At 57.2% G+C, this 14,254-nt stretch overlaps 1 protein-coding gene across 1 annotated transcript in view; it reads right to left on the bottom strand.

Annotated features, from left to right (window-relative positions):
• SDC3 (syndecan 3) overlaps window positions 1-14,254 on the bottom strand; it is a 46,148-nt gene that overhangs the window by 6,446 nt on the left and 25,448 nt on the right. The window contains 1 exon segment of the mRNA XM_032710331.1: window positions 330-447. Coding sequence (XP_032566222.1) covers window positions 330-447 — 118 coding nt within the window.

The raw sequence follows: 14,254 nt of genomic DNA, 5'->3' as shown, positions 1-14,254 counted from the left end.
GGAACAGACCTCTGAGATCATCAACCCGTGCCCCAACCCCACCTTGTCACCCAGCCCATGGCACTGAGTGACACGTCCAGTCTGTGCTTAAACACCCCCAGGGACGGGGACTCCACCCCCTCCCTGGGCAGCCCATTCCAATGTCCATGGGGCACAGAGGCACTTGAGCCCAACCTCTGGCACAGCTCCCTCTGCTTTTGCCTAGGAGAGGGCAGGAGGTGGAGATGGATGAAGGGCAATCCCCTCCCTCACATCCCACGGCAAGAACCTCCCCAGCCCCACCAACCCCAGAGCCAGGGACCCTTCCCAGGAGCCCCAAGGGCACTTACAGCCCGAGCCCGAGCCGGAGTAGACGTCGTCCAGCTCCTCGTCCCCAAAGGGGTCGTCGTCCCCAGAGCCCTCCAGGTCCACGGGCCTCTCGTAGTTCTCATTGCGCCAGCGCTGAGCCTGGGGCCGAGGGGGAGACACAGTGAGCAGCTCCAACCCCAAAATCAGGGCCAGCGACACCAAAGCAGGGCCAGTGACACCAAAGCAGGGCCAGTGCCACCCCAGACACAGCTCCAGCCCCACAAAACTAGCACCAGTGACACCAAAGCAGGGCCAGTGACACCCCAGAAATAGCTCCAGCCCCACAGATCAGGGCCAGTGACACCAAATCAGGGCCAGTGACAGCAAAGCAGGGCAAGTGACACCAAAGCAGGGCAAGTGACACCAAAGCAGGGCCAGTACCACCCCAGAAACAGCTCCAGCCCCACAGATCAGGGCCAGTGACACCAAATCAGGGCCAGTGACACCCCACAGATCAGGGCCAGTGACACCAAATCAGGGCCAGTGACACCCCAGAAACAGCTCCAGCCCCACAAAACCATCTCCAGCTCCACCAAAGCAGGGCCAGTGATACCTCAGAAACAGCTCCAGCCCCACAGATCAGGGCCAGTGACACCCCAGACACAGCTCCAGCCCCACAAAACCAGTGCCAGTGACACCAAATCAGGGCCAGTGACACCCCAGAAACAGCTCCAGCCCCACAAAACCAGCTCCAGCCCCACCAAATCAGGGCCAGTGATACCCCAGAAGTAGCTCCAGCCCCACAAAACCAGTGCTAATGACACCAAATCAGGGCCAGTGCCACCCCAGACACAGCTCCAGCCCCACAAAACCAACTCCAGCCCCACAGATCAGGGCCAGTGACATCCCAGACACAGCTCCAGCCCCACAAAACCAACTCCAGCCCCACAGATCAGGGCCAGTGCCACCCCAGACACAGCTCCAGCCCCACAAAACCAGTGCCAGTGAACACCTCGTGAGACAAGGCACGGGTTAAACGCACCAGGGAAAAGCAAGACCGAGGGAGCAGGAGCACAGACAACCCCCAGAATCGTGTTTTCCCCCCAGAACAACTCCCAGCAGACATTTTATGGCGAGCTCGCGCCGACTCTGATGACATTTCCCATCGGAAAAAAAGCCCCCCTGGAAAAGGGGGAGGCAAAAAACCCCAGCGACTGCTTTTGGAAAGTGGCAGTAAAACGCTCAGTCTGGTTCCCCAGCTGGCTGTTGTTTCGTTCTCGGTGATTTTCAGGCGTCCTGGCTCTGGTGTGACAGGAACACACCGTCAGCTGCCACAGCTTGGAAAGTCTGGATGTGAAACAATATCAGACTTCAAATATTCCCCCGCTCTGCAGTGCTGCTAAAACACGGCGAGCCCTCGCTAGCAGGGCTCTTAAACATCTTGTTTTGCAGATCAAAGTGTCTCCTGTTTGTGTTGCAAGGAAGCGGTTTGACACTTCATTACAAGCCAAACAAGGAGGCTTTGATCTGCGAGATCGCATCAGATGTTTCGAGATGTAACGAGCCAGGTTGGTGCTTCAATTTAAAATGAGGGGGTTGAAGGGTCCCCTTCCCCTTTTAGAGCCTTTTACCTCCTAAAAACAGCTCGGAGTTTCTTTGTTTTCATTCCAGGTTGGAACAAAAAGGAGTTTTGAGAGGTCGGGAGGTCTCATAACACGGAAATTTAGGACATAACTCGTGGTTTGTCCCCACAACCCTTCTCCTGGAGCCCATCAGACAGCGAGGGAGGGAGAATCCCGCGGTGAGCTGCCCAGGGCTGGGAGGTGGGAGGACGATCCCAGGGCCTGATCTCACGGTGCCCAAGGAGGTGTCTGCTGGCCAAACCCTGCCCAGGGGTCCCGCAGAGGTGCCCCCTGTGTCACACGCTCCCGGTGACAGCGTGAGAACATTCCCGGGGACATAAATCTCTCGGGAAGGTCAAGGGGAGTCGGGCTTTTAAGTGCCTGTCTCTCCTGGAAACGCCACTGAGCTTTTCCTGGCTGGATCTGTCCCAGTTCCCCCCTGTCACTGCATCCCCTGGTTGTGTCCTGCCAGTCTCCAACACACCACAGGGTTTCCAAATCGCTGGGAAATTCAGCCTTTGCCCCAGAGATGAGGCACCATCCTGGAGTTTCAAACACTAAAGGAGTTTGTTATCCACCAGAATTAATCCCCAGGGAGCTGGGAGTTGCACAGCCCTTTGCTGAGCCACAGAGGCCAAACCCCACTGTGGCACAAGGCTGGGGATGGCACCCAAAGGAGCCCATAAATATGAGACAGGCCACCAAAACTGGTGGGGCAAATGCAAGGAAAAAAAGTCAAGGATTGAGGGGCAGGAGGAAGAAACATTTGGAGCTGCTTTTATTTGCTTTTGGATGTTTTCACACCAAAAACATTGTGGCTCACCCAGAAATGAGGAGACCTCAGTGCAGGAGCCCCCCAGACCACCCCTGACCTCCAGAGAGCTCCCCCAGGGCCGTGTTCTCCCTGTGGGACCTCAAAGCTCTGATGGAATGGGAGCCACATGGATCCATCAAGCCTCTTCCTCCCTTCAATTGGGACCAGATGGGGCAGTTCCAGCCACCAACTCCCTGTGCTGGGACCAGGAAACAAGAGTGGGAATCACCAGCATGTCACAGCAGCCCCCATCCACCTCCTCATCCATCCATCCCACAGCTACCCATCCATCCATTCCCATCTATCCTTCCATCCATCCACCTATCCATTCATCCTTCCTTTCATCCATCCTTCCCTCCACCTATTCATCCATCCATCCATCCCCCACTTATCCATCCATCCACCCCACATTCATCCCCATCCCCCATTCATCCATCCCTCCATCCATCCATCCATCCCCATCCCCCCTCCATCCATTCTTCCATCCTTCCATCCATCCTTCCATCCTTCCATCCATCCTTCCATTCCTCCATCCCTCCACCCATCCCTCCATCCATCCATCCCCATCCCTCATCCATCCATCCATCATCCATCCATCCTTCCTTCCATCCCTCCATCCATCCATCCATCCCCATTCCCCATCCATCCATCCATCCCTCATCCCTCCATCCATCCCTCCATCCATCCCCCATCCACCCATCCTTCCATTCATCCCCCATTCATCCATCCCCATATCCATCCATCTCCATCTCCCATCCATCCATCCCACATCCATCCCCATCTCCCATCCATCCATCCCCCAGCCATCCCCCAACCTTCCATTCATCCACCTATCCATCATTCCATCCATCCATCCCCATCCATCCATCCATCCATCCATCCATATCCATCCATCCCCATCCATCCCCATCCCCATCCATCCCCATCCCTCCATCCATCCCCATCCATCCCTCCATCCATCCCTCCATCCATCCATCCATCCATCCATCCATCCATCCCCATCCATCCCCATCCCTCCATCCATCCCCATCCATCCCTCCATCCATCCCTCCATCCATCCATCCATCCCTCCATCCATCCCCGTCCCCATCCATCCATCCCCATCCATCCCCATCCCTCCATCCATCCCCATCCATCCCTCCATCCATCCCTCCATCCATCCATCCATCCCTCCATCCATCCCCATCCCCATCCATCCATCCCCATCCATCCCCATCCATCCATCCATCCATGCACTGCATGTCCTGGATGTGCTTTGCCGGGATCAGAGCCCGGAGCGATGCCATGAGGGACGATGTTCCAATGGCTCTGAGAACTGTCCAGCCCCAAATCCAACAGTGAACCTTCCCATGATGGATCCTCAGCTCCCACCTGCTGCCTGTGGCTCCCTGACACGTTTGGAGCTGGGAGCCTTCCCTCTGCTCTGGTTGTGTCCCCTTCCAGAGACCCACCCCGTGCAAACACACGGGCAGCAGGATCTGTGCCACATCCCAGGGATCCCCTGGCAGCAGCAGGATCTGTGCCACATCCCAGGGATCCCCTGGCAGCAGCAGGATCTGTGCCACATCCCAGGGATCCCCTGGCAGCAGCAGGATCTGTGCTATATCCCAGGGATCCCCTGGCAGCAGCAGGATCTGTGCTATATCCCAGGGATCCCCTGGCAGCAGCAGGATCTGTGCTATATCCCAGGGATCCCCTGGCAGCAGCAGGATCTGTGCCACATCCCAGGGATCCCCTGGCAGCAGCAGGAACAACCTCACAGACACAAAACATCTCCCAGGGCCACAACACCCACCTCCCCCGAGGTGAGGGACGGCCCTCCCCCGCTGCCCCTCCCAGCCAGCCCGCAGGAGGGCACAGCTCTGCTCAGCCAGGGCTGTCCCGTGTGCATTCCAGAGGCTTGGAAGTTTATCCCGAGGAGGGAGGTGGCCCAGGGCCAGCCCCAGCTGCTGCCTGGCCAGCTCAGTGCGTGTAATACCAGGGACCAAGCACCGCGCTGCAATGCTCATGGAGCTGCGGCATTCCCGCTGCTCAGGGGAGGGGAAGTGTGGGATGGCAGAGCTTCCCTGCTCTTGCTTGTCCCCAGATCCCCGAGGCTGCTCCTCAGCCGCTCCTGTGTCCTGGGGGGAGCTGGATACAAACCCATGGCGAGCAGTTACTGATGCTGAGCAACCCTTTGCTCCTCCCAGCATCCTTCATCCCGGGATTTCATCTGCCAGGAGCAGGCACGGGGGGACCCCAACTGCAGCAAGCACGGCCCCAGCCAAGCTTCGCAAAGCCTGGCTTTGTAAAGCCTTGTGAACCCTCTCCGGGTGTACCCGGTGCAGACGGGGGGGTTGGGACGCGGCTGTTCCCAAAGAAGTCCCCTCCCGAGGTGCTGAGGTGACTCTGCTCCCAGCCAGGCTGCCCCAGCCCGGATGGTGTCGGGTCAGGCTCGGGCAATAAATCTCGGGAGCGGTCGGTGTTTATTTGGATTTACGGCCGCTCAGATCGTTGATGCTCCGCCTGCCCCGAGCCGGTCACGGTCCCTTCTCCCTCCCCCCGGCAACGAGGGGCTGGTCCCCCTCGCCCGGCAGGGATGAAGGGGAGGGGAATGCTGAGTTCGCCAGCCCGGGAAATCGCAAATCACTCAGGACGGCAGCTCCCACCTCCCGACCCGGGGCTGCCTCCCCATCCGTCACAGCCCCCCCCGGGACCCGTCACAGCTTCCCCTGCCCACCCCTCACATCCCCCACGGCAGCAAAGCCGCAGCTGCCTGGATTTGTCCCAAAAGAGAAACTTCATCCAGACTTTATCCCTGACCCATCAGGCTCCACGGGGCCCGAGGGAAGCCGGAGGGAGCCCCGGGTATGCTGGACCCATCCCCTGCAGCCCTCAGTCCCCTGGGATGGGATTGTCCTACAGGAGGGATGGAGCTGCTGCCCCAGTGAGTGTTGTAGGACCCAAGGGGAGGTTTTCCAGGGCATTTTATGGATTTTATGCCTGTCTAGGGCTGGGGAGTCACACAAGCCACATCCACATTTTATGTCTGTCTGGGGGTCATAAAGCCACATCCACATCTGGCTCAGCCTCCTCCCGTGTCTGGGGTGAGGGACACACTCCAGCACTCCAGGTCCTCTGAGCAGCCTCTCCGGGTGTCCAAAACTGAGCCAGGCCGGGGAAGAATCCTCGGGGCAGGGAGCAAACCCCGGTGTGACGCCCATCCTGGCGCTGTTCCCTCTTCCCCACCCCCTGCCCCGCGATGCCGAGGGCCGTTTATTAGCCAGCTCTGAGCCAAGGGCCAGCAGCTCCATCCCCGCAATTACAACTTCCCAGCTAATGGCTCTTGGCAGGGGTTCTCCAACCAGCTCAGCGCTGCCTCTCCCGCCCGCCTTCATTAGGGAAATTAAACCCGGGCTCGAGGCAAAGCCGCTGGAGGTACCGGGCTCACAATGGGCTGGGGGGTTGCATCATTTTTGGGGATGTCCAAGTCCGTGGGAGATGAAAAGGAGTGGGAAGGTTTAAATGTGCCCCGCGAGGTGCTGGCTCTGCACCAGGACTGTCCTGAGACAGGGAACTGCTCCTGTCACGTTCCTGTGCCCCACGAGCCACCACTGCTGTGCCATGGGGACAGATCCGGCTCTGGCACCGTCCAGAACCCAACCAAGTGCCCTGATCCCACTCCTCCAGCGTCCAGAAAGGTCACGGATCTGCTGCTGCAAAAGCAAGCCTTGATGCACAGCAGACTCCACAGGGCAGGGCCGGAAAGTCACATTTCAATGAATGTTCCTTCAGTGCTCTAAATGACCCAAAATAAATGCCAGACACAAAGGATTCGGATCTCAGCAGTGACGTGGGAACTACAGTGAGCTTGGATAAAAAACACATCCCCCACTCCATCCCAGAGGACCCTTTTCCAGCCCTTCACAGGGCTGAGCAGGGCCAGCAGGTGATGAAACCCACCCACCACTCACTGCCCCCTTCACCTCTGCTCCCCAGCCTGGCTGGACTGGCCAGGAACAACAGTCAAGGGGCCACAACAGCACAAATCACACCCAAATCCTGCACTAAGAGCCTTGGAGAGCAAGAGAGAGCTCAGCCCCTTTGGCTTGGAGCATCAGAGCCGAGCAGGGGGCTTAGAGAGGCTTCAGTCCCTCTCCATTGTCCACACACCTCACCCACCCAGCACAGCGGGTGCCCCTTCCCTCCCTCTTCTCTCCCTTTATCGAGGTGGGTGACACCATTTTACAGGTGAAAAAATATAAATTTGGGGTAAGGGGTCTCACTCAGCCTCCCCCTCCCCCCCCCCGTGTCTTTGTGCTTGTCCCGGGGGGGCTGATTTGGGGCTGCCTAAATTCCCTGTTCCCCCTAAATTCCCTCCCCTCCTCCTTCTCCAGGCAGGGAGGATCAGGGTGTTACATTTTTGAGGGTGTTACATTTTTGAGGGTGTTCCCACTCCTCGGAAGGGCATTTGCAGACCCTTAAAATTCCCCGAAGGTGGAACCCTGAACGTGCTGCCGTGGCAAAAACGCTCTCGAGTGCAGAGCGTTTCAGCCCGGGAGGGAGATAAATCAATCCATCTTTAAGCACCGGGAGAGGCTGGGGAACCTCCCTGGGATGCTCCCAGGCCCTTCAGCCGGTAGCCAACGGCATGGCAACGGTCGCCATGGCAACCGCCTCCTCCATGGCGACGCATCCCGATGGAGCGAGGATGGGTGGTGTCCTCCAGCACATCCACCCGAGCCGGGGCTGGGGGCTACTTCCCCCTCAACTGGGGCTGGGGGCTGCTTCCTGAGGGCTGGAATTAAATGGCCTCATGGGATGGGATCCGGGGGAAGAGAGGGAGATGTCCAAAACCACGGAGCAGCTCCCGAGGGAGCCGTTCAGGTGGGGGGAGAATCCTGACTGAAGTCGTGGAATCTGCTGCCTGCGGGACTTTGTGGAGGGTGGGAGCATCGGCCCCTGTCCCAGCAGACTGGGAGGGATCTGCCCCAGGCTGTGGGTGTTCCCAGCCCTCCTGGCTTGTGGATGGAAGCTCAGGAGTTTCCCCTGAGGGAATCGGAGAGGAAATAAAAACACGACGTGAAATGTGGTGGTCCCCGAGGCAGCCAGGACACAGGTTTGGGTCGTGCCTGGTGAGGTGGCCAAGTCCTTTCCCTGGCACATGTGGCAGCATCCACGGAGAGCAGAGATGAGCAATTCCAGAGGGGTGAACCCCAGGAAAGCACAGCATTCCAAGGAGCCCCCACATCTCCTCCCTCCAGGTCCAGCAGCACATCCCGAGGAGCCCACGGGCCTCTTCCTGCACCACACGTGGGGCTGGAGATCAGGAGGCTCCTGCTGGGAGAAGACCTGGCATGGCAGGCTGGGGAGGGAGGGATTTCATCTGTGCCCACCCAGCAGCCTCTGGCACATCTGGGGCAGGGGAAAGGATGGGTGTGGAGAGCAACAGCAGGGACACAGGGGTGCTCCACATCCCAACAGCTGGGCAGGGAAAGAGGGAACGGGGGATGGAGTCAGCGTGAAAGCACCTGGAGAACGGGCCAAGGTTGTGCAGGAGAGCACAAGGACCAGCTCCATGTCCCATCCCTCCACACCCCTTGGGGACAAGCACAGGTTCTTGTCTCTGCCTCCCAACTTTTTCCCATTCTGGTTCCAAACCCACAGCAAAACCAAAAAACCAAAGTCCCAAAGTCTGTTTGGATTCCGAGCCAGCTCTGGGAAGCCCAAATCCCTGCTCCCAGAGCAGCCCCTCAGCCCTGGGGGCCACAGGGGCATGGGGAGAGGACAAGACTGGTCCTGCCAGGATGGAGTGATGCCAATGGGCAGGAAAAACAGCACCCTGGGCTGTGTCCCTTGAGGGTGATGCTGGATCTGACCACACTGGAAAGCTTGGAAGGACACAGCCAGGGTCAGCAATCCATCAGGGACCCAAAGCCTCGTGCTCCAGGAAAACACATTTACACTGAGAACACATCACGGGAAAAATGTTGCTTCTTTCAATATTTTCCATGAGATATATTCACCCCCTGAAAGCCCTTTTTTGGTGTTTTATATAGAAAACCTTAATAACTCATCCCAACACGTGACTTAGGGACTCTGTAAACAGTCGAAATAATATTAACTCTCACATGAAACTGGAATGAAAACATTGTTTCTTGAACCTTAAAACACTCCACAATTCTTTTTCCTGCTACAAAACATTGCTGAATTTCCACTCTTCCATCCAAGGCTGGGAGCTAAAAATAGGTCTGTTGGAAAGCAGCAAAGTGGTGTCACCAGGAGCTGCTGCTTCGGGAAAACACCTCCATGTCCCATCAGACACAGGATCAGGGAATCAATCAGGTTGGAAAAGACCTCTGGGATCATCAACCTGTGACTCAACCCCACCCTGTCACCCAGCCCATGGCACTGAGTGACACGTCCAGTCTCTGCTTAAACACCTTAAACAGGTTGGACTCGATGATCCCAGAGGTCTTTTCCAAGCTGGTTGATCGTGTGATCCTGGTGGGAATGGGGCTGGGTGCTCACACCGCTGGAGATCCCACTCCCAGGATGTGATGGGAGCACCAGCCAGTTGTTTTGTGTAAGTTCATTGTTCCTCAGCTTAATTAAGCCCCTGACTAACAGCTGCCCAAACCCCGGCGCATTTTGGATTTAATAGGCCGCTTATTTTATGCAAGTAAAATAATCATTAACGTTTAGCGAGGAGCAGCAATTATTCTGGCTTTGTATCGACTCCCTGCTGCCAACACGGAGAATGGGAGGAGAATGGAGCGGGGCTGGATGTGGGAACATCCCAAAAATGGACACAGGCACTCCTGAGTGTTCGCTATCCCTCGGGGAATATCAAGAAGCACCGAGTCCAGGTGCCCTGGATCAGGCTCAGCTCTTCAAACAGCATCTCCTCCTCCTCCTCCTCCTTGGTTTTGCCTGCCTCCACCGTCATTTTTTATCCCAGTTCTTCCATGGATTAGTGCCAGATCTCACCCCCCAGCACAATAAATATCCCCGAGCCCGGGCTGGCACGAACAGCCGCGAATCCCCCGGCGTGAATTGTCTCTCACACCTCTCCCGGCACACTCCGCCTTCCACCTCCGGGAGACGCAGCAGAGAAACCCAAACACACAAACAGAAGCCCTCACCTCCTGCTGCCTGCAAAGAAGAGGCACGGCCGAGCCCAGGGAGGCCCTGGGGTCGCATCAGCCCCGAGGTGGCTCCTCGGGGTTCCCCTGGGCCGGCAGGTGCCCCCCGAACCCTAAAAGTACCCCAAGGACCCCCCCGTGTTTGGCTCCTGTGCATCCACAGCGGCTCAAAACGTGGCACTTCACCCCACAGCTGGGGGTTTGGCCAAGGCTGAGGGAGCCCTGGATGACGCTGGTGGAGCCAAGAAGGGAGCAGGAGGTTTCCCAAAGTCCGGCTGAGGCGGCAGAGGGAAAGAGCCAAGACAAAGCTGAGCTCTACAGACCACCCCCCCCGGGTACCCAGGGGTGTGGAGAGCCCTGTGCCTGGAGCACCCGCTCCCCCAAACACCCCAAACCCACAGTGCCCTCCATCCTGCTGTCCAGAGCATCCCACTGATCCCTGGGGGCGGTGGGAACAGCCTGCCTGGGATGGGGCAAACCCGCGGGCTGGGCAGAGCATGGCACATGGGGCACCCGCCCCCCCTGCCCTGCTCCACCTCCCCGCTCCAGCTGGCCAGGCCCGGCTCTTTTCCACCCCGAGGATTCACTCCAGACTCATTAATTCCCGAGGGATTGCACATTGCCATGGCGACGCGGGCATTCCCTGGAAAATCCTGCCCTCCCTGGCACAGTCCTGCCCTCCCTGGCTGCCCACAGAGCCCGGAGCAGCACCCAGGGATGATCGGGGTGGGTCTCAGCCCCCGGGACCCCCCTCCTGGCGGTGGGAGCCGCCGTCTCCGGCAGGAGCTCCCCCACTCATTAGGGCATTGATTTAATTTGCTCTGCTCCGTAATCCTATTGCAGCTTTAACGTGCAAAACTGTCTCGAGCTTTTCTCACCTTCCACAAAGGCTCGTTTCAGAGCTCCCTCGCCTCCCTGAGACTCCAAAAAGCTGCAAAATAGGACTTTATATATATATATATATTCATTCTTTTTCCTGCCCTTCCTCGAGGCTCGGCACAGGACGGCTGCTGTGTCTGTTAAACACCTTCCCAACGGCCTTTAACACCTTCCAAACGGCCTCCTCGGCTGCAGGAGGGTGAGAATTGGCGCTTTGGGATTCACACATTCCCTGTCTGGCCTGGGGCTCCTCCAGGGAGACCCGCGGGTGTGGATGTGCCCCAGGAGAAGGTGGTCCCGTGCTCCCCATCCAGGCCGTGGAGGTGGAGTTTGGCCAAGGCCAACACCTCTGGTGTTGTTGAGGGGGCAACACGGGGGACAAGTCACCCCGTGCCTCAGTTTACCCACCTCCAAAGCAGTGCCACTAATTCAGGGGAGGGATGAGAAGGGGCAGGGGCTGCTCTCCCATGCCCGGGAAGGGGGGGGTTGGGGACCAGGATCCATCTCTGCAGAGGGACATCCACGGCTCACACCCTCAACCCCACATCTGCTGTCCCAGCAGCTCATGTTTCCCTGCTCCCCCCGCTCTCCCAGATGGAATTCTGGGCTCAAAGTCAGAGTTTTCCCCCAGACAGACCTATAAAAGTCCAGCCAGGGATGGTGGAGAGGCCAAGGGGAGAAGGAACCTGGACTGTGTCGTGTCTGGTGGTGCCTGCAGTGAGGAGACCTTTCCTTTTCCTTTTATTTTTTATGATTCCCCCTTTATTTTTTTTCCTTTATTTTTAACTTTTTCTTGTAGCCCCTCAATTCCCCAGGGCACTGACTGAACCTCTTGCCTCTCCCAGAAAAGACACACAGAGAAAAAAAGCTCATTTCCAGCCCCCTTTAGCAGAAAGACCAGAAATTTCCACCTTAATGCCCCAAAACTAGAAGCAAAAAAAAATCCCCCAAAGACTCAAGAACTTTCGAGATGCCAGAAAGTTTTGCACACCCAGAAAATAAACCTGATGATGAGGAGCTGTGAGGGCACACGGGTGGGGAAGAACTGGGGTGCTGCACTGGGCTGGAGAGCAGCCTCCCCTCTCCTAATTACTCCTTGATTACCCCGAGAGGCTTTTGGTGGGGACCTGAACTAATTATTGCCACTTCACATGGCACCTCCGTTCATTCTCCTGCCTGCTGCCCACCGAGGAGAGGTGAAAATAAACAGCTCCCTGGTTATCTTGGCCTCGTGAGGGGCTTTTTCCAACCCCCCAAGGAGCAGCTGATTCCTTCGGGAGCTCCCTCCAGCCTCCCAAAGCCACCGGCAGCCCCAGCACGGCCCTGCTGGGAGCCGGGTGGTTTTTTGGCGACAGCTTGAGCTGCACCCAAATCTCCCAGACAGATGGTTGGGCTGATTACACACTTCCCAGGTCACCCGAGGGCATCCCTGGCATTTCCACAGGCCCACCAGCTCCAGAACGACAGAAAATACGGATTCTCCCAGCCTCACATAGGGAAGGAGCTTTTTCCCCTCCCCCCCTTTCTACCATTTTTGCTGCCAAGGGGAGCCCGTTTCTTTCCCTGGCAGCTGGAAAAGACACCAGTGCCCATGAGCCCCGTGGAGAAATCCTCTCTCCAGGCTCGGTTTTCCTTTCCAACTCCAGCAGTGGGAAGGGGGAAGGAAAAATAGGTGCTGGGATGGTTTGGAGCCTCAGACACTGGAGCCCTTGTTCTCCACTGGCCACTGCACGGCCGGAGAGGGGGAAACCTAATCCTGCTCCCTCCCTGCTTGGAATTCCCGGCTCTCCCGTGTCACAGCACCGACAGGGCAGGCAGGAGCACTCAAAATATTCGGGAGGTGCCAGCCCTGTGGACTCAGGGATTTAACAGCCTGTGCATTAAAGCAAGGCGGGGATGGAGAGAGGTTTTCCATGTCCCTCGCTCCCAGCTCCCCTGGTTTTGTGAGCCCCTACAGTGGGATGGAGCCCGGAGAGGGATTTGATCCTTGTTGAGGACAAAATCCCAAAGCAAAACCCACATGGGATGTGGGGAAGAGGGGGTTAATCCTTGTCGAAACCACGCCTGAGGACAAGATCCTAAAGCAAAACCCACCTGGGATGTGGGGAGGAGCACACCGGGATGTAGGGACAGCGGGTGCAGTGAATTCCCGGGAACGCCGTGCCACCCTCACCGGGGGGAGGCTCCGGATCCCGAGAGTTAATCCATCAGCACTTCAAAGAGGTGCAAATGCCAAGTGTAGACACTTAAATACCCGATTTTTCACACCTCCAAAATAGAGCGCGGGGGGGCGATCGGGCTCCGAGCACCCCGGGGCTGGAGCTGCCGAGGGGGTGGGAACACCCCGGCTCCGGCTCCTCGCCAACGGCGAGCGGCTCCCGGAGCACATGGAAGCGCTTCCCACCGCCAGGAGTAACCCAATTTCTGCTGTCTGGCCTCATCACTCAGCTCTCCGGAGGAATTAGAGCAGGGTGGGGAGTTCGCACCGGACTCCCCGCCGTGCCCAGGGGTGGCAGGTGATGCCACAGCACAGGGAAAGCCCAGCAGCCGCCTGGGGCCACATCCTACCTCTACCCACAGCCAGACAGAGGTGGCTGAGGTCAAAAAAAATCATTTAATCCACATTTTCCAGCTGTAAAAAAACCGGCTCATCGCCCTCCAAAGGTGCTCAGGAGCAGGTCGGCATTTCCCGCTCCCTGCAGAGCTCGAATTAGGAGGGAGGGAAATAAAGCTATTTCCTCTTTCTAGTCCACACACAAAGAGCCTTCAACCTTTATTTATCTGCCCTGAACTTTATCTGCTGCAGTTATTCGTCTGGAAATGCAATTAATCCCCTTTAGGATGAGCGGCCGCTCCCCTCGCCCTACTCAGGGGTGCTCAGCACTCAAACCTGACGTGGGATAAAGGCAAATAAAATCGAAATTAAAAAAACAACAACAACAACAACAAAAAACCAAACCCAAAACAAAAAACCCCAAATCAAACAAACAAACCAACCAAACAAACCCCACAAACCCCAATAAAAATAACAATAAAACCCCCAAAACAAAGACCCCCAAAATCAACCAAACCAACCAAACGAACAAACCCCACAACCCCCAATACAAATAACAATAAACCCCCCCAAAACAAAACACTTTTCCCTGCACGGGGCAGCTTTATTTAAAAATTCCGGGGTTTTGGATGTTAATCCTGTTTCGTGCAAAGGGAGGAAGAACGGGACGGCCCCCGGCAATGGGGTGACCCCAAATGCAGCCCCCACTGGGAACACTGGGATGTGGTTCCCAGCGTTTAGCCCGTCTGGAAGTGCTTAGCTCTGCCCCACACCAATAAAGCTCAGGTTTCAACATGAAAGGAAACGTCTGGGATCTGCCAGAGATCAGAGCCCTGACCCGAGCTCTGCCCAGCTCTGGTTACTGGGCCCGGCCCCGCTGGGCTCGGCTTACCGGGAAAAGAAAAGAGCCGGAGGCTTCCAGCCTCCGAAAGGAGCAAAACCTCTGCCAAGGGACGAACCCACTCCCTGCTCC

The sequence above is a fragment of the Chiroxiphia lanceolata genome, chromosome 24, assembly GCF_009829145.1.
Source record: "Chiroxiphia lanceolata isolate bChiLan1 chromosome 24, bChiLan1.pri, whole genome shotgun sequence".
NCBI lineage: Eukaryota > Metazoa > Chordata > Aves > Passeriformes > Pipridae > Chiroxiphia > Chiroxiphia lanceolata.
This window is presented reverse-complemented; position numbering and strand designations above follow the sequence as displayed.